This window comes from Dermacentor silvarum, chromosome 6, assembly GCF_013339745.2.
Source record: "Dermacentor silvarum isolate Dsil-2018 chromosome 6, BIME_Dsil_1.4, whole genome shotgun sequence".
NCBI lineage: Eukaryota > Metazoa > Arthropoda > Arachnida > Ixodida > Ixodidae > Dermacentor > Dermacentor silvarum.
In genome coordinates, this window is record NC_051159.1 from 46,141,771 (window position 1) to 46,166,492 (window position 24,722).

The window sequence follows — 24,722 nt, forward strand, 5'->3', positions numbered from 1 at the left end:
GACCAGGGCACAATCACGACGCACTTCTGTAACGCACAACAAAATTGGCAACCTTAGGGTTATATATATGTGGTATATTCGACCAATGTATTCGACCAAATTTAGTTACACGCTTGTTCATTCCAATAATTCCACAGAGATCAGGAAAATATGTTTGAAAGATGCCAATAAGTTATCCTTTCCTTTACTTCGTTTGGAACTTCATTCCACACGTGGGTACCATTATATTCTATAAGCCTCTGGCTGTATATGTTATGACACGATGGGAAGCTAAATATATTGTTAGTAGCGGCTCTTGTTTGTTTCGTTGGTAATCTATATATAATAAGAGGCGGTGGGTTATTAGACCTTATTAATGTATTTACTACTTCAGCTACTTTCAATTTATATGCAGTTTACGGATAATATGCGCAGCTTCTGAAAGAGTGGTAATCTGGAGTCAGTACGTTTTGAGTAAGTTATTCTAAGAATAGCACGTTTTTGTAGGCAAGAAACAGGGTCAAAGTATGTTTTGTAAGTTCTGCCCCACGTCTCCAGTCAATAGCATAACTGACTGTGAAGAAATGAGAAATGCAGAACGCATAAAATCGGAAGTCCAGCACACTCTCTAGCCAATAAGAATACATGACAGCCATAGGCTAACTTGGAGCAGGCACTATTAATTTGTTGTTGCCAGTGCATATCAGACTCAAACAGAACAGCAAGATACTTGCAAAACGACACCCTGAGCAGATTCATTTTTGTTAATAGTTAATGCAACGTGGTCATCATTTATGTTCTTTCTTCGTGAGTGAAACACGGTGCGCTTTATTTTCTGGGTACTAAGAGTTAGCCGAATAATTATAAACCATTGTGGTACTTCGCTGAGTTCTTCATTAATTTTACATTGTAGTTTCTCTAAATTATTCCCTGTGAAAAGAAATGCAGTGTCATCGGCATATTTAATAGCTTGAGAAAGTCCATCGTGGAATGGGTTTTGCTAGGAGTTTATGGATCGAATAGACTACAAATAGAATAGAGACAGAACGTTGTGATATCAAGTCAAATATCCGATACTTTTCAAATAGTTTTAGAATGACGAACAGCAGTTTTCACAACGAATTTCAAACATTGTTCGCATAATAGTATTCATAAAGATCGCCAGTATGTGCCATTACCTTCCACGTTAATAAGGGTGGTATATTAAACGCACAATTGGTGCTTTTAGAACAAATGGGCAGGCAGTTCGAAGGATTGCTATATAGCCTGCAAAGTCAGGCTCCGTGAGTGACGTAGCTTACAGTGCTACGTAACTTCTCACAAAGTATATTTCGTAACTGTGCACCTGTATTTGTTTTTCAGTTCTTGTGGTCACCGTGTACTTGTGTCATTCTTTCCATTTTGTTTCTCTTGTGCTTTCCTAAATGTATATGTTAGTGCCTACGGAAAGTGTATGCCATGTAATGGTGTGCAAACTCCGGTCAAGTCGAATTATTTGAGGCTTTTTGTCTGTGTGCCTCACATCATATTATTGATGTAAAATAAAACATTGCATTGAATGCAAGTTGCTGAGTTCACGCCTCCTTGTAACATGTGAGATACCTGAGCGTGTGGCTGGTCGCAGGGTGCCACGCGTTCGGTGGCGACGTTCATCGCTCGTTCGGAGGCTGACTACGGGGCGCTGAGCTGCGAGGCGCGCAACTCCGTGGGACCCCAGCGGAGGCCCTGCCTGTTCAGCGTCGTGCCAGCCGGCCCACCTGAGCCGCCCGGTCTCTGCGCACTCGCAAACCAGACTGAGGAGGCGTTCCAGGTCTGTATTTTGGCTGTCACTCTCTCTGTACGTCTCGGTCAGGATGCCTAACTCAGCGCAGGCATTTTACAGTGAAGCTGTTAGCCTCTAGAATGTCGGTAGATTCCGTGCGCGCATGCGCGACCTTTGTTCACACACCTTTGCTTTTCCAAGAGGCATCACATGACTTCATCAGATGACATCGTCACTTGACGCAGACGTCATCGCGTGAGGTCATGTTTGAGGTGATGACGTTAATATATTACGTCATCAGCTAGGCGATAACGTCACGTTACGATGCCCTTATCACGTAACGTAACGTTTGTCGTGATGTAATCACGCGACCTTTCGTGTGATGTCGTCATCACGCGTCATTTCAGGTGATAACCCAAGCATGTTTCGTCATCATGTCAAACGTGACGTCACCGCTTGGTCACATTGGTTTTGGTACCAACGGATGTTAACGCCGGAGTTGTCGATTCATGGGCCATATAATGATTTCATAATTATAAAGGGTACCCCCCCCCCCCCCCCCCCCCCTCAGACGTCGTAGGGGTGGTGTTTCACAGCTTCGTTGGACACCCACTTTCGCATGGCCGGGATGGCGAGTGATCTTTTGGAGCACCTGTTCGGATTGGGTTGCTCCAGGTAGATTAGCGTTTCATTTCCGATACGCCGCGACTTTCACATCTCAAAATGATTAGTTAATCGTGGGAGACTTAACGCAAAATTCAACTAGCGTTTCTGGTACACTGAAGGGAAGTTTACGTCGCCTAAAGGCTCATGGCCAAAGTACTCCTATGTGTCTGGCCATGAAGGCCATCGTTTGTTTTTTGAGAGACACCGAAGTGAATACACGATTGTAATAATTGCTTAGTTAATAATAAATTTTGTTTTACTCATACCTTTTCTTTTCATATCACCATCTCCTTCGCTTTGAACGTCTCTTTTTACCAAAGTTGTGTGAGAGGCTAGAACATAGTATTTCAGGTCGACCTCTCATATTTTCTATGATAATAAGCCTTTGTATCTCTCTCGGTTACGATAGTTCAACAAACCATGTACTGAAAACAGTACTTCCTATACTATCCTAATGCTAATACTAAGAATAATGCAGTTTATTTATATGTCTTAAAAGCTGAGTAACTCATCTTTATTTTTCTATTCTTGCGTGAAATGGTGTATGGGCTTTGTGTAGTTAAGTGTTAATTTGTACTGTGAACGTCAAGCGGGAATAAAAATCTAATTTTATGGATCAGGTAACACGATTTAGTCGTGAATGACTTCTTATTATGATAAATTGTGTGAATGTCCGCACATTCCACCCCTCTCTATTGATGATTTATTCTGACCTGAGGGCCTTGATGTGCATTTTTGAATTAAATAAATGATAATTTTAAATACAATTTTCATTTCATTCTGTGTGCACGAGCGTGGCGTAAGCTTTCCGGAACAATTACATTGCTGTGCTCGTGTTATATGAGTAAAACGAGAAAATATAACCAACTGACTCCTGTCTTCTCGTGATGCTATATACCGGACATTTCTCTTCAGGTTATGTGTTATGTGCAGCTTACAAATTTGACACTTCAAACGTTTCGTGCACTTCTGATTCAACTGCATTATTTCTGATTCTCTTGCACATTCTTCTTGGTTGATCAGCACGTTTTGGAATAGCTGAAAATCCGACATGTGGTGTCTGCAGCTGCGACGAGAACATAGAGAGAGAGAGAGAGAGAGAGAAAATTGAGAAAGGCAGCGAGGTTAACTAGGCTTTGTCCGGTTTGCTACCCTACGCCTGGGGAGGAGGTAGGCGAGTGGAAGAAATGAGAGAAAGAACACATGTGGCTATAGCTCATTCACACGCGCTAAGCAAAATTCTTTCAAGCCGCCCACCACATTGAAGGTGCCCGCTATTACCCGCGTAAGGGTGGAGAGCACAGACCACCTATTGTGCCACTGTTCCCAATTTGATGTAAAAAGAGAATCAATGTCCTATGCGTTAAGGCAACTAGATGATCGTCCAATGAGCGTACACACATTACTAGAACACCGTCTCCACCAATCATCCATCCACAAGGCATTGAAAGCAATTTTGTGCTCTTTGAAAACGCCTGGGTTTACGAGCGCCTTCAACTGCGTTGGGCTGTCCGCGGACATGGACGCATTCAACGCTTTCCTCTCTCTTCCTTCTATTCCACTTATCCCTTTCCCAGCGTAGGGTAGCCAACCAGACGCTTTTCCGGTTAACATCCCCGCCTCCTATCTTTCATTTCTCTTTCTCTCTCTGTATGCTTAAATGTCCTAAAGTGATTTTTAAGGCGCTTAATGTTCTATGGTACCACTTGCTGTTTTAAGCTTAGCTGGATTCGTCCAAGAAATTTCGGCCATATGTTTTCGCAATGCAGTGCGCTTAACTTGAATGGTTATGATAACAGCATGAACCGCGAAATAAAGAAACTGGGAAAACGAAATGCCGCAGTGCGCCCACACGGCACGCGCTTTCCTTTTCTAGCTCGTCCCCGCATAGATCGCGTTGTAGCGAAAGATAAACTGCAACGGCCGTCGTTACGACGCGGCGCGGTGCCATACCATAACAACACCCCGGCCCACCCGATCTTTACTTTGTTGTTTCATTTTCAGGTCCGCTGTATCGAGGGCCACCACGGGGGCCTTCCTCAACATTTCGTCCTCGAGATCCACGACAGCGGCGGCCGATTCCGTGGAAACGTGACCTCTCCCATGCCATATTTCGAGGCGAGTCTCAAACCACCCGTCACTCGAAAAGTGCGCACGCCTCGGGGTTTTACGTTTCCCGAGCACGCCAAAGAAAACATACGCCTCTACGGAGCACGATGTGCATTTTCTTTGCCCTTTCCTCGATCCACGATTCCTCTCTTGTCTTGCAACTGAACTTTGGTTATAGTTTGATGGAAAGAGAAAGCGACTTGCACCACGTCGCTCTAAAAGTACGCGACCAAGTAAAAGGCCACTTTTCATGTTACTTTGTTTGACCGGCAGCCGAATGTCTCGCGAAGGTTCTCAACGTGCTGAGTGCTTTTTGTAGCGTTTTCTGTTGAGTTTTGATCCAGGTTTTCGCTAAGAGAACAGTATACCTTGGAGGTGCAGTCTTTCTCTCACGTCCGCAGCGGCTCCTGAATCGCAGAAACTCACGCGAAATGCGTATCGGTGAGGTCATTTAGTTTCATTTCGTAAGATGTTCGAAGTAATTGGTGCGCTTGCTTGCTGCCTGCACGTCAGATTGCCCGATCTGCAAGATGTCAGCGGTTCCTTACTAACTGCTCGTCATTGGCACTGTGAGTTGCCAACTATAATATTCGTTAATAAATTGAAAATATTTGCGTCTTGCTTTACTGCTACGTCTTCAAACTTAGTCTTACCCAAGCGAACGCAGAGGGTATGGTAAAATTATCTTAGAACAACATTACGCAAGTTGGTACAAATTCATGGCAATCAAGGACAGGCGGGCACACAGTGTTGTTTTGTATTATTATTTATTATTATTATTTATTATTACCCTCAGGGCCAGAGGCATTAAAGAGGCATTATAGAAATAATGATAAAGAAGTGCGCCTTACACCTATGGTCGAGGCGTGGCGTATTATTAATAGCTGTTGCACGTACGTAAATCAGCCCTCAGTTATCTCTAAACAGTTATCTTCCGCGACTGTGCACACGTCTTCATGATTGACGAGTTGACACTGCGTTCCCTTCAACATGCGTGGAAACGTTTTGTGTCTTTCTTACATGCCACCACTGTGAGACCTTTCAGTTAATAGTCGTCGTTGGTGTTTGTATATAGTTAAAATGAAGAAATAAATTCGGGAACATTACGTGGTCTTATCACCATCTCATTATGAGGCACGCTGTATAGTGGATGACTCTGAACTAATTTTCACCACATGAGATTCCTTACCGTACCCCTAAGTTTAAGTACACGGGCGTTCTTGTGTCCCCTTCGAAATGCAGCCGCCCCAGCCTGGCTCGAACCCGACACCTCGAGCTCAGCAGCGCCACGTCGTAGCCACGGGACTACCGCGGCTGGTCATTCCTTGTGTCTTTTTCATTCCGTATTTGAGTGCCTGTGTGCATTCGTCCCTTTCACTAACATCAATCTCAAAATCGCCATTTGAATGTTACCTTCAATTGCGTTGTAAATACTCTCTGTGTCGAGCACATTCTGGTATTTCTTATTTGCTCTAATCTTGCATGTCAAGACAGTAAACAACACACACGGAGAAAAAGTTTTTCTCGCTCGCCTCTTATCGTTTCACGCGGGGTAGAAAGTCGCGTGAAATGCGCTTCGGGCAGTTCGGTTCTTTCTTATTCATGAGCTGTTCAGGGCAATTGGTGCCCCTTGTTCTCTGCCTGCATATTTATTCCCCAAGTTATCAGTACCGAAATAGGTACCTGCTTAAATTTGCCCCCTCCAGCATGGCGTGCCAGAAGCTATGGCGCATGCAAATGCATTCAGTGGAAAAGGTCCTCAATACATTGACGGGTGTTACTTTTTTGTCTCAGTTCAAACGAAAACAGAAGAGCCAGTAAACTAGCACTTTTGTTTTCAATGCTTTTTACTAGTTCCTCGATGTGTTGTGTCAGCCTACGTGCCACTTGGTTCTGGCATTCTTTATCTGTTTTCAACTCACCCGTCGTGAGAGTAAACAAGCTGTCCGGGGAAAAGTATTCTCGAGCGCCTAGCACCTCTAGGCGGCTGCTACGAGTTTGCGCTTCGATGAGGTTACATTAATACTTTCAATTCACGTGAAGTTCGCGATAACTGGTGCACATGTTTGGTGCCATCATGTTGTGTCGTTGATCTGAAGAGTACTAAAAGAAATTTCTAGATAATATTCAAAGCTAGGACACCGCGTGTCCCATTCGACGTTTTGTTTATTTTTCCAACATCAACGTGTGTCGTGAAAGCTCTCTCCGTGGCAAATTGTACCTGGCATTTATTTAGTGCTTTCATTTCGCTCGTCCCGAGAGTGAACAAGCAGCCTAGAAACAAAAAGAAATGAAATACTTCTCGCATACGTATATCTGTTGCTATGCAGTGAAAAATCGCGTGAAATTCGTACCCGCCATGTCGCTTACATTTATTGCGTACATACTCGTGAAAATGGGTGCGCTTGTTTTGTGGCATCATGTTATATCGTTTGTGGGATTAATACTGAAACAGTTCCTCATGATTTGTTCTCCACTGGCATAGTGTGCCGGAAATATCGGCTCGGCTTCGGGAACTCTACAAATACTAAATCACAACAAAACTGACTTTAATCTTATAAACCATTGGTTAGATACTTTTGTAGTTCATTCCCTTCCAGCTTCTCTCCAAGATGGGTTAATAATAATTGGACCTTACTTAAAGAAAAGCTCATGGAACTACAGCTCCAATACACACCCCGAATATCATTTCGTTCCAAGCATAACGAAACCTTGGCTCAATAGGTCTCTCCGAGCAATATCAGATAAGATAATATTTAGAGTGGCCAAACGACTGGGTACACCAGCTTTATGGGCCACCCAGAAATCTTCCGAGAAACAGTATTGCAATATTATCCACAAGAAAAAAAAACATAAATTGTATTCAGACGATATTCAGTCTCTCCTAAGTTATCAGCCAAGAAAGGTTTGCAAAATCATCTCTCCTTCTCCCACCCCAGTCCACATTTCACTTTGAAACGTCAACGACCCTTCTGTACCCCCGGAACAACTTCCATCTCTGTTCACTACTTATTTCACATCAGTATGTAGTAAGAAATAGAATACATACCACTAACAACAAAAGTAGAGTACCGGTTTATGAGCCTAATTGAAATCACCACAGAAGGCATTGAACTACTGAGTAAAAACCTAAAAATATCGACCTCTTCAGGTTTTACAGCATTACCGCAAAATTTCTGAAGAGAAAGCTTTAGCTTGGGCCCAACTCCAATGCCGCGTATTCAAATGCACGTAAAACGCAGAAACGCTTTTGGGATAACCACCGGGCCGTGTTTATTGAAATTTGTTGTATTTGAGGGAGAAAGTGATATTCTAGTGGCTGTTGAAGGGGAAATTTTATTTGGCCTGGAGTTTTGATGAATTTTCAAAAATTGGTTAGTTTGAAAAAATGGAAGTACGTCGTTTACAAATTAGTAGCTCTGAAACAAGATTTGTTACATTATTGACAAGGGCATTGCAAAAGGCCTACTCACATATTACTACCCTATTTGAGAGCCACGTATAATACATCAATTTTTTCCTCTCTAAAAGTACTATGCGATGCAATCTACAGAATTGCGATATCATTTTTTATTGCTGAGTTACACAGTTGTAAATCTGACAGTTTCGTTTTCTGAAAATTTGCATTTTCAACCAAGTTTTAAAAAATTATGTCGTAAATCAAAAATTTTCTACCCGCAGTAACTACACATTTCAACTTTTTTGTTTAAAACCAACCAACCTGATCAAGTTTCGAGCATTGGTTGCCGAGAAAAACGATTTCCTATTGCCTATGTATTTATATCGAAGCCCCCGAGCTAAAGCTTCCTCTTAAGAACACGGTTAATTCATCTTTTCTAATATTTTCTGGCATATTTCTACGATCATTCGCAACAGGGGAAATACTACATGATTGAAGATTGGTAAACAGTACCAGTCTTTATATCCAGTGATCAAAGTTTTCATAATTATTGACCGATATTACTAACAAGCGTCTCCTGCAAAGTTAATCGAACGCATAATTAAATCCACTATGCGGCTCATTTGGAAAATAATGGTTCTTGTTCTCGCAGCAGCATGGATACAGAAAAAGCCTATCATGTAGGAGTCAGTTTTTTGAAATTGTGCATGACCTACACATCAACATGGGCGAAAATTGCCAGACAGACTCCTTATTCATCGATTTCTCCGAAGCCCTTGATCGCGTGGCTCATTATCGACTAATATCTATACTCTCCTGTCTTCATTTAGACTCGTAACCCTTTCTAGGATCCGTACCTTGTGATCATCCTGCGAGCAATACACAATCGTCGACTACAACTCATCTTGGTTCACTAAAGTTACGTCTGGTGCCCCCTAGGGGAACGTTTTGGATCCAAGCTTATTCCTAATATTTATTAACCAATTACCCTCTCAAATCACATCGACCACACGATTGTTCGCTGACAACTGTTCAATCTATCGTAAAATTCGCTCATCCAGTCACCACCTCGTGTTTCAGCAAAAGCTTGACAAAATGAATAATTCTTGTTCTTCATGGTAGATGAAGAACAAGAGTTCTTGTTCTTCATCATCATCATCCATAAATGCAAAATAACGACAGTAAACCGGAAGCAGAACAATGTGCATTCACGTACTCCCCGAATAACATTGTGTTAACTCACGTTAGTTCCTATAAATATCTAGGTGTCCATCTAACTCCCAGTCTATCACGATCAACGCACACAAAAAAAAAGAGAAATGGTACAGAGATTCTGACAATTGTCTACTAATGCGTAAGCATTCTTCGGCTTGGCTGCTGCTTCGATTTTGCTTACTTGTTTAGCTAGCTTATGCATGTCCATCCATCGCTACCAATCTTCTGCTATTACACTTTTATAACGATTACATGAGTTAACTTGACCAATTATGCATTTATTTTGCAGATATATCCTAGCAACTGAGTCGAAACCCCGTCACAATTAACCATTGCATTTTTTCCACATCATAGCTGTTTATGTTACTTTCCTTTTTATTGCGATAGCAATTATATGGACTCTTCAAGTGCATTTCTCCCGTCGCCGCCGCCGTGAGGTTCCGTATAAAGTTCAACAGAGATAAAATCGTCGCCGCGCACCGTACGCTGTTGTGCGAGTGAAAGCATACGAGGGTGAGCCGGCAATTGCGGCTCACGCGAGGGAGGAAGGCGGGCCGGAAGCGCGCCTTTTGCTTTAGCGCGTGATGCACGGGGGCGAGGCGACAGAGAGAGAGGGGGAGGGTGGGGCTGCGTGCTGATCCGCCGGCTGCTGCTCACAGTGCGGCCGCGCGGGCGCCGTATCATGAAAGCGATCTGCGATGTGGGCGAAATGCGCACCCGCACAGCCCTCATCTTCAAAGCGTTCTGCGATGGGACAAAGTGCACGCGCCGAGTGCCGGTAGCTTCGTATGCGCTTTGCTCTCGACGTTTCGTTCGCGTTGAAGCGAGACGAGAGGCAGTGCGAAGGTCAATTTGGCCGATGCTGCTGGCGCGCTTTCTCAGTCTGGCATTTTCACAGCGAGTTTCCGCGGTCACTGAGCAAGGTGTGTTCATGTTTACCTTTGCGCGCGTGACACCGTGCTTGTCTATTTAGGTAGTAAGCGAATGTTTGCAACTTCATGCGGCCCATTAAACTACTACCCTTGCTTCATATAGCTCTCTACCAATTTGCTATCGCAATCGATGCTTCGCGTTGCAGGCGAGGCTGCAATCTTGGTGTTTTGCTTTTACGTTATGACCTTGACTAGGCGATGAGGTCGTCACCAGATTTTTTTTATTCTTCTTCCGGGGGGGGGGGGGGAGCAGAATGTTCACATACTACAGGACGCCTGCGGCAGATCGGATGGTATACCTAGATAGGATGATATCACCCATGGTTATCTTTAGTAAACAAAGGTAAATACCGCAGAAAGTGTATGGCGCCATGGCACCGCGGTAGCTCAATTGGTCAGAGCATCATACGCCCAATGCGAAGACTTGGGTTCGTAACCCACCTACAGCCCTTTGTTTTTGATCCACTTTCGTTTATATTTATTTATAATTTCTTTACTTCAGTTAGGAGCTGGGAATCATCTCCCCTATGTTCTTCGTGTCATTGTTTGCTGGCTTATAATTTGGCTAATAACAACCCGGGCCCCTCGGTTTCCTCTGTTCTCATTCGTATATCAATCATCATCAGCCCATTTATATGTCCACTACAGGAAGAAGGCCTCTACCTGTGGTTTCCAGTGACCCCTGTATTGCGCTACCGGATTCCAACTTACACCTGCAAATTTCCAAATTTTATTACCATACCTAGTTTTTGCCATTGTCGACCGCGCTTCCCTTCCCATGTCACCCATTCTGTAACTCTAATGGTCCACAAGTTGTCTACCTCATGCATGACATGAACTGCCCAGCTCCATCTTTTGTCTTAATGTCAACAATATCCGCTGTCCCCGTTTGCTATCTGATCCCCACCGCTTTCTTCCTGTCTCTTAACATTACGCCCTAACATTTTAACGCGGCAGCGTTAAGGGCCCCCTGTTGCAGAAAATCCGGCGTCGGCAACCGGCGCCGGCGTGTGATGCGGGTGGCGGAGAAAATCATCCCCGACCACCCCAACCACAACGACCGCGCAGGCCCTCCACGTGGTTCAAGGTTTTGGTGAACAAAAATTGAATTTCTCACAGTCAAATCCGTCAGAAAAACGGTGAAGTAGGACTTTACCACTCGGCGTCGGATTGTAATTTGAATATACGAGAAAACCTAATTCTGGTACGAGGAAACTCAAACACAAACCACTTTTCCAGCATTTCTACCAGACCTGCGCGGGTCGGGGCAATTGCAAACAATTAATAATATAATAAAAAAAAAAGGTGCTAGGGCCTTCACATTTTAATATAAGATCACTTATATTGCCCCTGGAAAAAGTCTTTCCAGTAATGCATTTCTGTTTAAAAGGAAGCCGACTTTAGGGGGATCGGTGTAAGCTTGGTCTTTGTAAGCTGGCTTTTCCACCTTCAATGTTGCAGTGAATGAAGCCTACTTGCCGTATGCGAACGATGCGATGCGAAAGGGACCCGATAACGCTATCGCGTTCTACTCTTAAAGGCGGAGCTTAAGTGTCCTCAGTTTTTCTTGTTCCATCGCTGTTTGCGCTGTCCTTAACTAGTTCTCGAGTTGTTTGTTAGCGTTGAAGTTTCGGCCCCACAAGTTAGCACCGGTCGAATGCCACGATTGTAAAGATTTAACGCGAAAGTGCCCCATGTCACAGAAAGTCCGGCGTCAGCGTCACCGTCGGTGTAGGCGTCGGTGTAGGCGTCGGCATAAGCATCGGCGTCTGGCGGAAATAATGCCGAACCACATCATCCCGAAGCACCCCGACCGGGCGGGCCCTTCGCGTGGCGCAAGGTGTTAGTGAACAAAAATTGAATTTATCAAAGGAAAATCCGTCACAAAAGTCGTAAGTACAACTTAACCACAACCCTAGAGACGTGATAGCGTCGGATTGTAATTTGAATATACGAGAAAAAAGCCTGATAAGCAGCCAGGGATCTTTGAATGCTATCGCGTTCTGCACTTAAAGGCGAAGTTTAAGCGTCCTCCAATTCTGAGGCGGAATTCACTAAGCGAACTTACCAACAAATTCTGTCGTAAGAAAAATCTTACGAAAAAAGCGTATTCACAAAGCTAAAACTGTTCGTAAGATCAGCAAGCTTGCGATGCCCGCCGCTGCGAGGACGAGCGATGTAGTCGAAAAGATGCATCTACGTAAGGCTAGCACAGGTGCGAACTTCAGTACTTCCACCAATAGTGAGCGTAAGTCAATTCACAAAACATGAACAGCCGTCGCAGATGACGACTCAAGACGAAATTTCTGCGATAAGGGTGTAGCAGTCTTACGAACATCATTAGGTCTGTCTGCGACGCTCGAGCTGACGCAGGTAAGCGGTGGAACGTGAAGTTGTGGCTGATTGGCCATAGGCCACAAATGATAGCCGAGGATAGCGCATGCTTATATTTTTTGTCGCCCTCCGATTTGTAATCTCAAAGTAGATTAAGCTGTTTCAGTGCATCATTGTATTGAGCGTGCGCTGCTGTGGAAGACTTCTGCCTGTCTTATAGGCTGTGTTTCCGTATGCGCGCAGAAGCCTGAATTTTCATACTCATCATGACACTCTATTGCGTGTTAGGAAACGTAAGTGCAATGTCTGTCCCGGACAACTGTCAAGTTTGCCATGGATGTGTTTGGAGCGCAATTCTATTGGTTCGTTTTTTTTTCCGTACAGTTTTTTTTTTCTAGTTTGATCTTTTCCCTTGTTCATACGCCTGCGGATTATTATTTTTTCCAATGCTTTGAGGCTATAATTCTCCATGAGAAATCAAACGATCAAAGAACGCCCAAACGTTCCTAGTTACCAAAACTAGTTGCTACTACACAATTCGCTGTCGCCTTCTGTGCTGTTATCCTCAGCCTTCTTTTGCTTCTATAGCTCGTAGTTTTAATTCATCACTAAGTTCAAGCGACGTAGTGTCTGTGCCCACGGTGTTGCTCATTATGAGGCCTACGGTGTGAATCAACGTATGCGTACGACGGATGTCAATCCTTTCTATGATATTTGGCGGGACGTCAATACGACCGATGAAATTAAAAGGACAAATGGCGTATAAAATCACGTGCCACCATTGTGATGCTGTGGAATAAAATACACCTCACGAACGAAGCGAATAATTCTCGCATGCGTCCAAACACACGCACACACACACGCACATACACAAGAACGCACGCACACACACACACACACACACACACTCATTTATGTTTATGACCACAAAGAGGCATATAACGACATACTTCGTTTTTGGTGAAAACGAGCGCAGCGTAATGCTCATAAAGACGCCACTACGTTCTTGTTTTGCATGCACGAAGCCAGTACAGGCAGCAGTCAATGGTAAAAGTGGACGAAAAAAGAAAAAGGCAACAGCAGACGACAGCCATCGTCTTCCTATGATTGGCTAGAGATGCTTATTCTAAGCCCCAGACTAACATCAGTCCTGGGCGAAATGACGTTACTCACGTCTTTCAGTCGCTTCGTGCGATGTTCTTTCTATAGTTTCCTCCTCTCACTTACTCTCACCTGAGAAATACTTCAAAGGCGTTTGTGAATCCAGCGCAAGAATTTCCGTCCAGACGGCAACAGTCTTACGGGGCTCCGCGCCTGCTGTGAAGTAGTCAGTAAAACATGCCGTCGCGAGAAAGCCGGCCAGGGTGGCCTGGTTTCGCGAAGTGAAAAAATGTGAAATGCGCCCGACGCTAAGCGCGGTCACTAAAATGCGTCGTGTCAGCGACATCAGCATTGACGTCGCTCGAATTATGCTGCCTTGTGCGCACTCGCGGTGGCGCACAGTGCGATCACTTAATTCAGTGCGTTTAGGGCGAGCTACTAAATTTGTATGTAATTAGCGGTTTAAGTGCATATCGTATATATTGTACCAAAGGACTGAACGAGCTTCACATCAAGGCCGTGGTACTTTAAGGATACGGCTGACAACTCAATAATTATTTCATTTATGTGTAACTTCCATATTTACGTTAAGCCACAGCGCAAGTATCCGCCACTTCTCAGGTTTCGACTGTGCTTGAGTGAAAGTTCTGGCTTCACATGTTTTAATCACCCGCAAGAAAAGTGTAAAAATACTATCGAGAAAACGGCCAGGCAACGGGAGACAATCTCTCCCATTATATTAATTGCATGCTTAGAAGAAGTATGTAAGCTGGGAACGGATCAAGGCCGATGATCAACAGCGAATATCTCAACAGCCTTCAGCCTGCCGATGACATTATCCTGTTCAGCAACGCTGGGGACACATTGTAACAGTTGATTGAGAACCTTAACTGAGAAAGTGCGAGAGTAGATTAACAAAGGTAATGTTTAATAACCTGCCAAGCGAAGAAGAATCCACGATCGGCAGTCAGGCGCTAGAGTATGTACAGGAGTAGGATTATATTGGTCAATTACTCACAGGGAACCCTGATCATGAGACGGAAATTTAGAGAAAATGAAAATGAGTCGGAGTGCATACTAATTCGGGCCCAGGGCCCGAATTTACAAAAACCTATGGTAGAATTATTCGTAAGAATGAATTTCAGCCAGTCCGGATGTAAGACATATTATTATATAAGGCCGCCGGCCAATGAAAGAAAAGCTTTGTGAATCTGGTCCCAGGTCTTCATGAGAAATGTTCTGTATTATTCTCCGCCATATAATACTTTTTCTTCCTATTCTAATCTCACTTTTATATATGTAAGCGTTGTTTGCTTATCCACCTCGGACAATTCTGCGCTGTTGATATATTTATATGCTAACATGAACAGGTTTGAGAAGTGAAAATTGCGTGAACTTGTATCGAAAGCAGCAAAGTTTTTTTTTTTACATGCATTACTTATATTTGGTAAGAAAGCCATCACACAATTTAAGAAGATTGATTGTCGTGCTGCGAATTCGTTTCCAATGTCGCACTTTCCGCCCTGCGGTGTTGTTATGGCTCCCTATAGTGTCAATTCACAAGTGCTCCGACAGAAGTAACTACGAAGTGTCGCGGGAAAAAATATTATCTGTTCAGAAAAGTGTCACAGTGGTAGTAAATCTGACAGCTCCTGAATAAATATTTCTAACAATTATTAGCTGCATTGAAAAAAGTTAGCTTAGGATTGCTTGTCGAAACTTTCTGCGTAAATACACAAAATGTGGAAAGCATGCGGAGATGAGAAGAAATTCATTTATGAAGAAGTTCTCAAAGGTGAACAAATTTCCGAAAGACACGGTGAGACTGTTCTAGGACTAATCAAGACCGGATTAAGAAAGGCGGCTAATGAACCCGTTTCTTCCCTTTAACCCGACGCTGCTTTTAGACGGAGGGACTTGAAGGAACGCAGAAAAGTACTCTGGACTCTTTCGCTTCGAAGCGGCAACCACTGCGCTGTTCAGTCTGTTCGTTCTTTTTAGTATTGTGTTCTTGAGGAACGCATCGAAGGGAACTGGGCCCCACTTCTCCAGCTGCCAGAGGTTACGGCCTGTATCTGAAAACCAAGCTGAAGTAAATACGTGATCTCGCGGGAAGTGAACTTCCCGCTCTTCCTCCACTATGCAGACTCAAGCGAGGCCAAACGCAGTGAACGAAAACAAGCGCGTTCCCCGGCTCTTTGTAGCCAGCGAAGCACTCTTTTGCGTCACACCTTACCCTCTGGAGCAACCACTACCGCCCCCGCCACTCCCCCCGCACACCCCGCCTAGTTGTGTAAGCAAGCGGTTGTTTCAGCCAGCACGGTCTTACTTGCTTATTTCTTGAATCATGGCACTTACCCACTACGGGTGATTGGCCAAAATCCTTGCGCTTAGACCGCAGAGGCGAGATAAAGATGCGAAATAAACAACAAAATGGCACAAGGTGACTGCAGGCGGTTATGTTGTTGGGCTCTTGGTGTTTACTTAATGAAACATTGGAACACTGGAGCGTAATGGCACAACAAGAAATAGACAAACAGGACACGTCACAGGCGTCAGGAGGGCCTGTGACGTATGCTGTGTCACTTCTTTGTGGGCACGCCTTTGGGCTACATTTTCATTAAAATAAAGATAATGTGTTATAACTAATGGTCAGAAAAGTTGTGCATTGACGAGGAGCAGCATTTTTTAACATGTTAAAATTATTTAGAGTAGCGTCAGCAGCGCAACCATTATTTAAAATGAAATGGCCGGGCCCTGACAAAATTCCTTGTATACACTGAAATACCGTCCAGAAATTTCGCCTCTAGGACAATAGCGGCTCGATTGCGAACACCAACTGCCGGTTGGCAGTTAAAAAGTTTCTTTGGTTTGAGAGAATCAAAACTCTTAAGGCCAAACAATAATAGTAGTGTCACTTTGTTTTCTTGCACTTTTGAGCATACCGAGCCATAGGAAGCGAGCTTCTTGTGTATTTTCATAAGTGTTCAGTTTGAGCATTTCCAATATTACAATATTAGATTCGTTTACGAGATGTACTAAGAGTGCAGTATTACAAGAAGAACGTGGTGCTTATAGCACGTTCTGGAATGGTCGCGATGGCCAGAAGTTGATTGCGAATGCAGCATGACGCCCCATATAAAGGGCCAATTATCGTCAAAGTTATTCGGTTCAGTTAGATCCGTATGCGCTCTCAGTACCACCGTAGTCACTGTCAAGGTGTAGATTTCATTACCATTACCATTACCATTTTCATTACCATTACCGTACCAGCCATTTCCCCATCTTTTTGACAAAAAAGCGAAAACTTCTAACAACGTACCACTTCAAATGAACCTCAAGTTTCGACCAAGAAATGCCGTTGACAGGGCGCAGTTTTCAAACATTTTCAGCACTTCATTTTCTAATTACGCTAGCTTCGCCGTTACTGACGATATCGGTTGCAGCGACGATCACAGGGCAGTATTTACGAAGCTGCTATAGGCAACGCCTCAGCACCCGAATTTCTAAGTAATGCTTCTATACGCTTGATAAATTATCGGATAAAGATAGCTTTTTCATGTGTCTGACTGACCCGCAGGCAGAGCAGTCAGTGACGGTGTGTCCAAGCAGTGGCAAATGTCGTAGAGCTAAACTTGACAGAAACAAAAAAGGCTGCCGAAACGAAAACCAGAGTTCGGTTGCGAATAAAAGCGTATCCTTGCCTTTCTTGGCTCGTCATCGTCGCCCCCAGAGTGAACGGAAACTAGAAATCAGCTGCGTGAATGGTTCAACATTGCTGGTCGACAAAGCGGACGGAAAGCTTCGCACGACTGACAGCTGAAACCACGTAGAAAAACACGTGCGCCGGGCATGCCACCGATGCCGCCACGTCGTCCGTCCAACCGGAAGCTGCTAGTCGACTGCGCGCCCCACAATTCCCTGCGATTGCTCGTTTTACGGGTCACCTATCAACTCTATGCCGATGTTAGATATTCGCCACGTATTCTGGGTACCTCTTCGGTACACGTTATGACGTCTCCTCGCATGGTACGATCCGCTGCTTCAGAAGCGAATCGTAGAGCTACGTGCGCGGCTGCAACCAGGCATCAGCAGACTGCTGTGCAGAGAGCACTACAAGCCGCAGCTCGCCGTCGACACCGGGCGGACAGTTCAGATCGTTCTCGTGAAAATCGAGGCGAAGACACTTAGCCGCGGAGAGCCTGTTGTGCGTGTTGCCGAAATTGGAGCTACTCTTGCGCCACTCAACCAGCTTACGCTGTGACTGTGCTGCGTGTGCCGCGCAGGCATGTGACTTTTTTCACTTTACCCTCACGCTTTCCACTGCATAAACAGTAGGTTTCTAATGACGCAACCGGCATTACAAGGGCTTTCTTATTTTAGACACCTGTTTTCATGTTTGTCGATTATTTATGAATCTCTTGTCCTCTTATATGCATTACTGACAACACACCCGCTTTGCCTAAAAGATTCCCTAATTTCGACCGATTGTCCCGATTGTACGGACACAACAATAAATCGCACGAGAAAGTGCCCCAACGGCACCACGAAAAAAAAAAGGTTTTGTCATTTAGCACAACGCCGTCGTAATTGCCACTATTCGGTAGGTAGCTAGCCGAAGTCATTGTTAAATCTAATCCATTTTGGGTAGAAAGTGTACGCCTCACTCTGTTCACTTCAGATCAATATATGCGTTGAGGATAACGTGTGAGGCAAAAGGTAAATATGCGTTGCATAATTAATGGTTCCCTTTGTTCAGCTTCCCCGCAGCATACTTATAGTATGTGGCGAAGCATATTTCGAGTAGAACGGGACCACTCTCGCGGGATATAATGCGTGTTCCTTAATTATGGACGCACGCACGCATGCTCGCACGCACGCACGCACGCACGCACCATCTTCGGTTGCAGTATGCGCACATAGACGTCCAAAAAAAGGTAGTCGTAGCCATTCAAAGCTACTTCTAACGTTGCGGTGGCCCCATAAAAAAAATGTAGAGATGTTTCTTCTTCAGTTCTTGTCGCCGTCATACCCTGTCTTTACTGGACGATTCAATCGAATTTTGAGATCCTCAGGCTGGCAGGTATGTAAATGTAATGGTGCAGTCCTACCCGACGTAATGATAACAAGGAGCATTGAAAAGCCGTTCATTTATGAGGAATAAAATTATCTTGTGGACCGACGGCATGTTTCAGTAGCACTGGCCTTTAGACTGAAAGCACTGGCAATCATTAAACTGCATGAACATAGTATCCGCTTGTACCGAGCTCGCAACATCGAATTATGATTAATATTTTCTTTCTAAGAAAGTACTGTGGTGCATTTTTCGAATCAGAGCACGCGGTGCATCATAAGCCTATGCAATATCGACCAGCGCATTGTTTGAACTATCTCCCCATGGATCTCTTCCATCATGTTCTATCGTTGACTGTGAGTCTAGGCAAGCAGAATAGATTGTTGGCCGCGAATAAGTGCTTTATGTTTTCCTGTAATGTAGTCCGCTTGCTTGGAACCCACCGGTTCACTTCGGTTGCCTTAGCCAGGTCCAATAAAGTACGTGCTAGGACTTCCCTTTGATCATTGTGCACTTGTCCCTGATCACAGTGTTCTGTAGGATCCAGCAAACGCAGTGGTGTATTCCTCATGCAAGCGTTGTTTTAGGGACGCAGAGTTACTATTTGCGTTAACAGAGAGCATGCTTCAATCCGCTTTAATGGAATCCTGAAATATATACATGTAGAGCTCGCTTGTAGGGAGAAGCATAGGTATATTTGCATATCGCGGTCTAGGTTTCATATTATGGTGCAGGAACGGCAAAGAAAAAAAGATAAAAAAAAACAAGGACAGTTTATCTTTGTCCGTACATATTGTACGTCTCTTTCCTAACTCGTAGCAGTTATGAGATGCGCCACTTTTTTTTTCTTTTTTTGGGTAATCAGCGGTCAAGCAGCGTTAAGTATTCATCTGAGCATGTTCCCTGATCAATATTTTTTATTTCCAGCTTCGGAAACTTCTTGACTCGAATATTGCACGTTATGTACTCTGTTTTTATTCAACTGAATCATTCGGCTATACAAGAAAACCTTGTATTATCGCAACTCATTCATGAGGCCAAAAAATAATGTGTACTTTAGCTTTGCAAGAAAGAATAACAAAATGCGATATAAGCGCTTGTTAAGTGACCAAGAAAATCAGAACAATTTATCAGTCAAGCATCTAGGTGTTACGTTCTCAGTAGATGGCTTGTTGTCCGAACATGTTAATACTGCAGTTAGTTTCTTGCAGCGAAGTTAAAATATGCTAGCCTAGACCTAAGAGGAGCAGAACACAAAACATTTTACCAATTTTGGAATATGCCTGGCCTGTAAGGGATTCTTTTTGTCATGTGCATATTAATGGCTTTAGAAAATATCCAGTCTGCCGCGGCAACATTTGTCCTGCAGAGATACGACCAGTTTTTAAGTGTAGCAACAATGAATAAGAACTTGGTTCAATCTCTTTGACTGGACGACAAAGCTGGCTGCCCCCCCCCTTAGGCTGGTTTATTCAATTTTCCATAATTATACTGGAATCTTCTCACCAGACTATCTGAAGCCCCTGCAATATTTTTTTTCTCTTGTTAAGACCATCCGCTTAATTGAGGTTAGGACCACGTTTCAAGGACGGATCTTTTTAAATATTATTATTAATTAGCACGAACTATTGCTTCTTTGAATTCGCCACCTGCAGATGTGGCGTGCCTGCAAGAATGTGGACGTGTTTTACAGGGATATTCCCGCTTCCCACCACCCCGCCATTATGCCCTAATCACACGGCGGGTGTTGTATGAATAAAGTATCAAACAACAAAAGAAGAGAGGTTTTGTAATCGCTAAGTGACACACCTTTTCATCATTGCGTAAAGGTAAACAATGAAATAAATTTCCAGCGCATTTCTTATATAAATGAATGCGTCAAACTTTGTGAATATCCACGACTATTTAATAAGAAATGGCCGGGAATCATGAAAACGCGTCCAGAGGGGGCAGTAATTTCGACAAAATGATGATACAAATCATAATATGAATAATCATTTAGATATAACCGGAATTAATTTGACGTACTCTAAAACAACCCTATAAGAACTGCTAGAGCACTGCACGGGCTCGGGCTTACCCGAAAGCCCGGGCCGGGCCGGGTATAGCATTTTTTTCACGGGCTCGAGCCGGGCTCGGGCACGGCGTGTGCTTTTTGACCCGGGCCCGTGCCGGGCTCGGGTTTTTTGACACGGCCCGGGCCGGACTCGGGCTTTCTGGTGGTGCGCATGTAACGTGCAGCGAGTTATTCTCGGGCCTCTCAACTGTGACAAACATGTATTTTTCGCTCTCGGGCCGGGTTCGAGCCAGGCTCGGGCCGGGCTCGGGCCTAAGGTAAAGGGGTGGCGGGCCGGGCCGGGCGGGTAACGTAGATTATTTCCGGGCCCGGGCCGGGCCCGGGTCTCGCCATAAAAGTTTTGATCGGGCTCGGGCGGGCCACCCAATGTAAAAACGGGCCCGGGCCGGGCTCGGGCTGCAAAAATCGGCCCGTGCAGTGCTCTAAGAACTGCTTACAAGAACACACTTAAAAAATAACTCGTCTCAACCAACGTCGACAAGAAAGAAGACAAAGTTCACATACATAGTATACATATTTATACGTGCTGAAATTGGGGGCACTGAAGATGAATCTATGATGCATAATTGCGCCATATTTAATGCGAAGCATTTCTTGGCGAACATTTGCTACTTTGACAATATCTATTTATCTAGGTGCCAACGACTTTGTGCTCTCATGGTATGTACCAAAATTGGCATACTATGGCAAGAGTATATGACGAACGCAAATGATATGTCATAACATGAATGTCATGACATGCGTGTCATGCAGGTCATGAAACAGCCGCCTACGTCTTGGTGCTCTCATGGTCGTTTCGTTAACTTGCTAAGTACCAAAATTGGCATAGTATAACAAGAGTGTATGACGAACATAAGTAATAGGTTGTAGGAGGACGTGATGGCGGCTAAGGAGCCGTGCCGTCGTTCCAACTCAGAAGTTGAAAGTGGCTAGCGGAGCGGCGGCTGCGACGACCAGCGTGGCAAGCTTTCGGAACGACACTGCGCGTGCCGAGCTTGCGCTTCGAGCACGCGCTGCGCTTCTTTATTTTCTCTTCTGTTTTCTGCCGGCACAAGGCGCCGGCTGAGAGAGCCGAGCAGAGCGCTTCGCACAGCTGCGTCGGTGAGCGCTACAAGGTCATGACATAAATCTCATGACATGCGTGTCATGTAGGTCGTGACAATGACCCAGCGAAAAATATTAACACTCAAAAAACAACTGAAATGGGTTCGGACGTGGGTACTAAGTGAAGGAAACACTAAAGGACCATGGTAGATATCAGTCTACCATGGTCCTTTTATACCATGACTCAGTATAAATGACAATGACTCGGCGAAAAAAGATTAACACTCAAAAGCCACTGAAATTGGTTCTGACATGGCTAAAAAGTGACGGAAACAGTAAAGGATGATGACAGAAGTCATAGTCGTGACCATGACTGAACCAAAATGACAATGACTCAGAAAAAAAAGATAAGCACTCGAAAACCACTGAAATGGGTTCGGACGTTGGTACTAAGTGAAAGAAACACTACAGGATGCTGGTAGATGTCATAGTCATTAGCACGGCTCAGCAAAAATGGCAGTGATTCAGCGACAAAAGATTAACACTCAAAAACCATTGGAATGCTTTCGGACGTGGGTACTAAGTGAAGGAAACACTAAAGGATGGCAGTAGAAGTCATAGTCATGAGCATGACTAAGGCTTTCGCCTTAAGGTCTGTTAGGTGTAGCTAAAGGGACTTCTGTGGACTCATGACATGAATGTCTTGACATGCGTGTCATGTAGGTCGTGAAACTGCCGCCGACGTCTTGAAGCTCTCATGGTCGTTTCGTTAACTTGGTAGGCTCCCCGCACACTGCTTCGCATACTGCTTTGCATACTGCTTGCAGTTTAGCTTACATGGAAATAGTGGTTAGCACATGTATTCGCATAAACTTTACCTTTCTGACTTTCTGACATTTCAATCTGAATATTTTGAACTATAGATTAGTAAAATGCAACCGTTCGTAATAAATATAGATCTGCTCAAATAATGATTGTATGTGATTGTCTTTTTCGTTAAGAAAAATACAATCTCTTTGATTTTTAGGCAAATAGAGACCAACAAAGGGCAGTAAATAAAGCCACAAGAACGCCTGAACCAAGAAGCTAGAAGATGAGAGCAATTGATGTAATAGCCATCAATACCACGGTAAATTAACGATCGTAGCCCCAGTGCTTATGCTATTGCCTTTAATAGCCAACTCGATGGCGAGAATCAACGAATCGAATTGTTCGACGAATTGCTGTTGAGAACAGATGCTGTCCCCTGATCACCGGGCGATGAGGTACCAATGCGCTAACGTCAGTAGCTCCACCACTATGCGATTTCCGGATGAGAAAAGATAAGGGCCTCAGTTCCGTGATCACATACGGGATTTTTCTTTTTGCAGGTGTCGGACCTCCCGTCTGGCAGCGAGTTCGTGCTGGTGGTTTACGCAGCCAATGGAAAGGGCCGCAGTCCGCCGGTGCTACTCACGGCGGCCACGCTGCCGGCTGCTGCCGAAAGTCTTCTGCACCAAGGACCCGGTGAGGCACCGGCTGCTGCACCATTGCTCTATTGCACTACCTTCACACTATTCAGTCCGGAATCATCATTGCACTATGTTCACACATTTCATTCGTTCATTGCATTTCGTTTTATTTTAGGTCCGCGTGCTGATATAGTGTGCATGTTCAGCTGCCTAACAGGAAGGTGCATTTCAATCGCGGCCACGATGGTTCCTTTTGATGGCTGCGCCAGCAAATGCGCTGATGCACTTTGATTTGAGCGTATTCCAAAGGGCCTCTCACTAGAGATGTCAGGGATCAAAAAACGAACAGGAAATGTTCGAAAAAAACTTTTTTCCTTCTTTTCTTTTCTTGGTTTCATATCGTAAAAAGTGCAAAGAAAGTACGCGTTTAGACAGTATAGTATAGTTGATTGCTGGGCGAGCGCGAATGGATGCATTGTTTACGTCAGCGCGGAAGGTGATGGTAACAGGAATGGGGAACGAGCACTGTCTAACCACTTAGCTTATTAAGAACAAGAGAGGGAGAGGGGGAAGGGTTCGAGGAAAGGCAGAGCGGTTAACTAGACTTCTTTTCTGTTAAAAAAAAACAACGCACGAAAGGAAGATACCATCTGTGTGTGCTTGCCATTGAGTCATATGGAAAATATAGCCGAGGATTTGAGTCTCCATCTAGGAAAGAGATATTGTTCATGTGCAGTATACACACATGGAAATTGAGTCAAAGTATATGATACTGCATTTTTATTCGGGAGGATGCCGCAAGGCATGTGGAGAATAAATTAAAGTGAAATACAAGCTTCCACATCTGCATCGTGCAGGAACTGTAGCAACGTCTGTGCAAACTTATTGTCCGCCACTCAACGGTTATCTTGTTCACATAAGTCTGTATTCCATCAAGCCTGTGTACAGTACCGTATGCACTCGAGTAGTGTATCGCGCTCGTGTAAGAAAAACACCCTAATTTGGCAGGCTGAAATTCGAAAAGGAACAGAAAATTTTCAAGCAGACTCAACTCGAGTTGACATCTACGTGATGACGTAGATATCACTACGTAAATGTTTGTTGTTGTTGTGAAACCCACTGACCCTAGTTAGGTGTCAGGGGCTCATTGAAGAGTATCGTATACCAAGTTTTCCCTGGGGCAAATATCCAGTGACCTCCATGGCACACACCCATTTTTACATACCCAATTTGCGTGAGAGAGGTTCATTGAAAAGCGCACCATGTTCTTTGGCACTTACCCAATCTCACATACTCACCATTCACATATATAATTGGCGTTAGGAGGGTTGATTGAAGGGTTGCACATACCTATACATACTCAGTACCTATACATACTCAGTGCCCCCAGTGGTACTACCCGCTGGATAAGCCCACGCTAACAGCCGTATATACAATTAAACAAAACTGGGTTTGCTCAAACCTCTTTGGGTTACTCAGACAAGAATGCTTTTCTATAAAAAAAATTGGCATGAAAGTTCACCTCTCGGTTGAAGCTAGTCCAACATTGTTCACGATGTTATGAAAAGCAGCAAATCG

At 44.3% G+C, this 24,722-nt stretch overlaps 1 protein-coding gene across 1 annotated transcript in view; it reads left to right on the forward strand.

Annotated features, from left to right (window-relative positions):
* LOC119456637 (nephrin) overlaps positions 1-24,722 on the forward strand; it is a 334,910-nt gene that overhangs the window by 282,808 nt on the left and 27,380 nt on the right. The window contains exons 9-11 of the mRNA XM_037718464.2: positions 1,604-1,789; positions 4,412-4,525; positions 23,064-23,199. Coding sequence (XP_037574392.1) covers positions 1,604-1,789; positions 4,412-4,525; positions 23,064-23,199 — 436 coding nt within the window. The remainder of the gene's footprint in view (positions 1-1,603; positions 1,790-4,411; positions 4,526-23,063; positions 23,200-24,722) is intronic.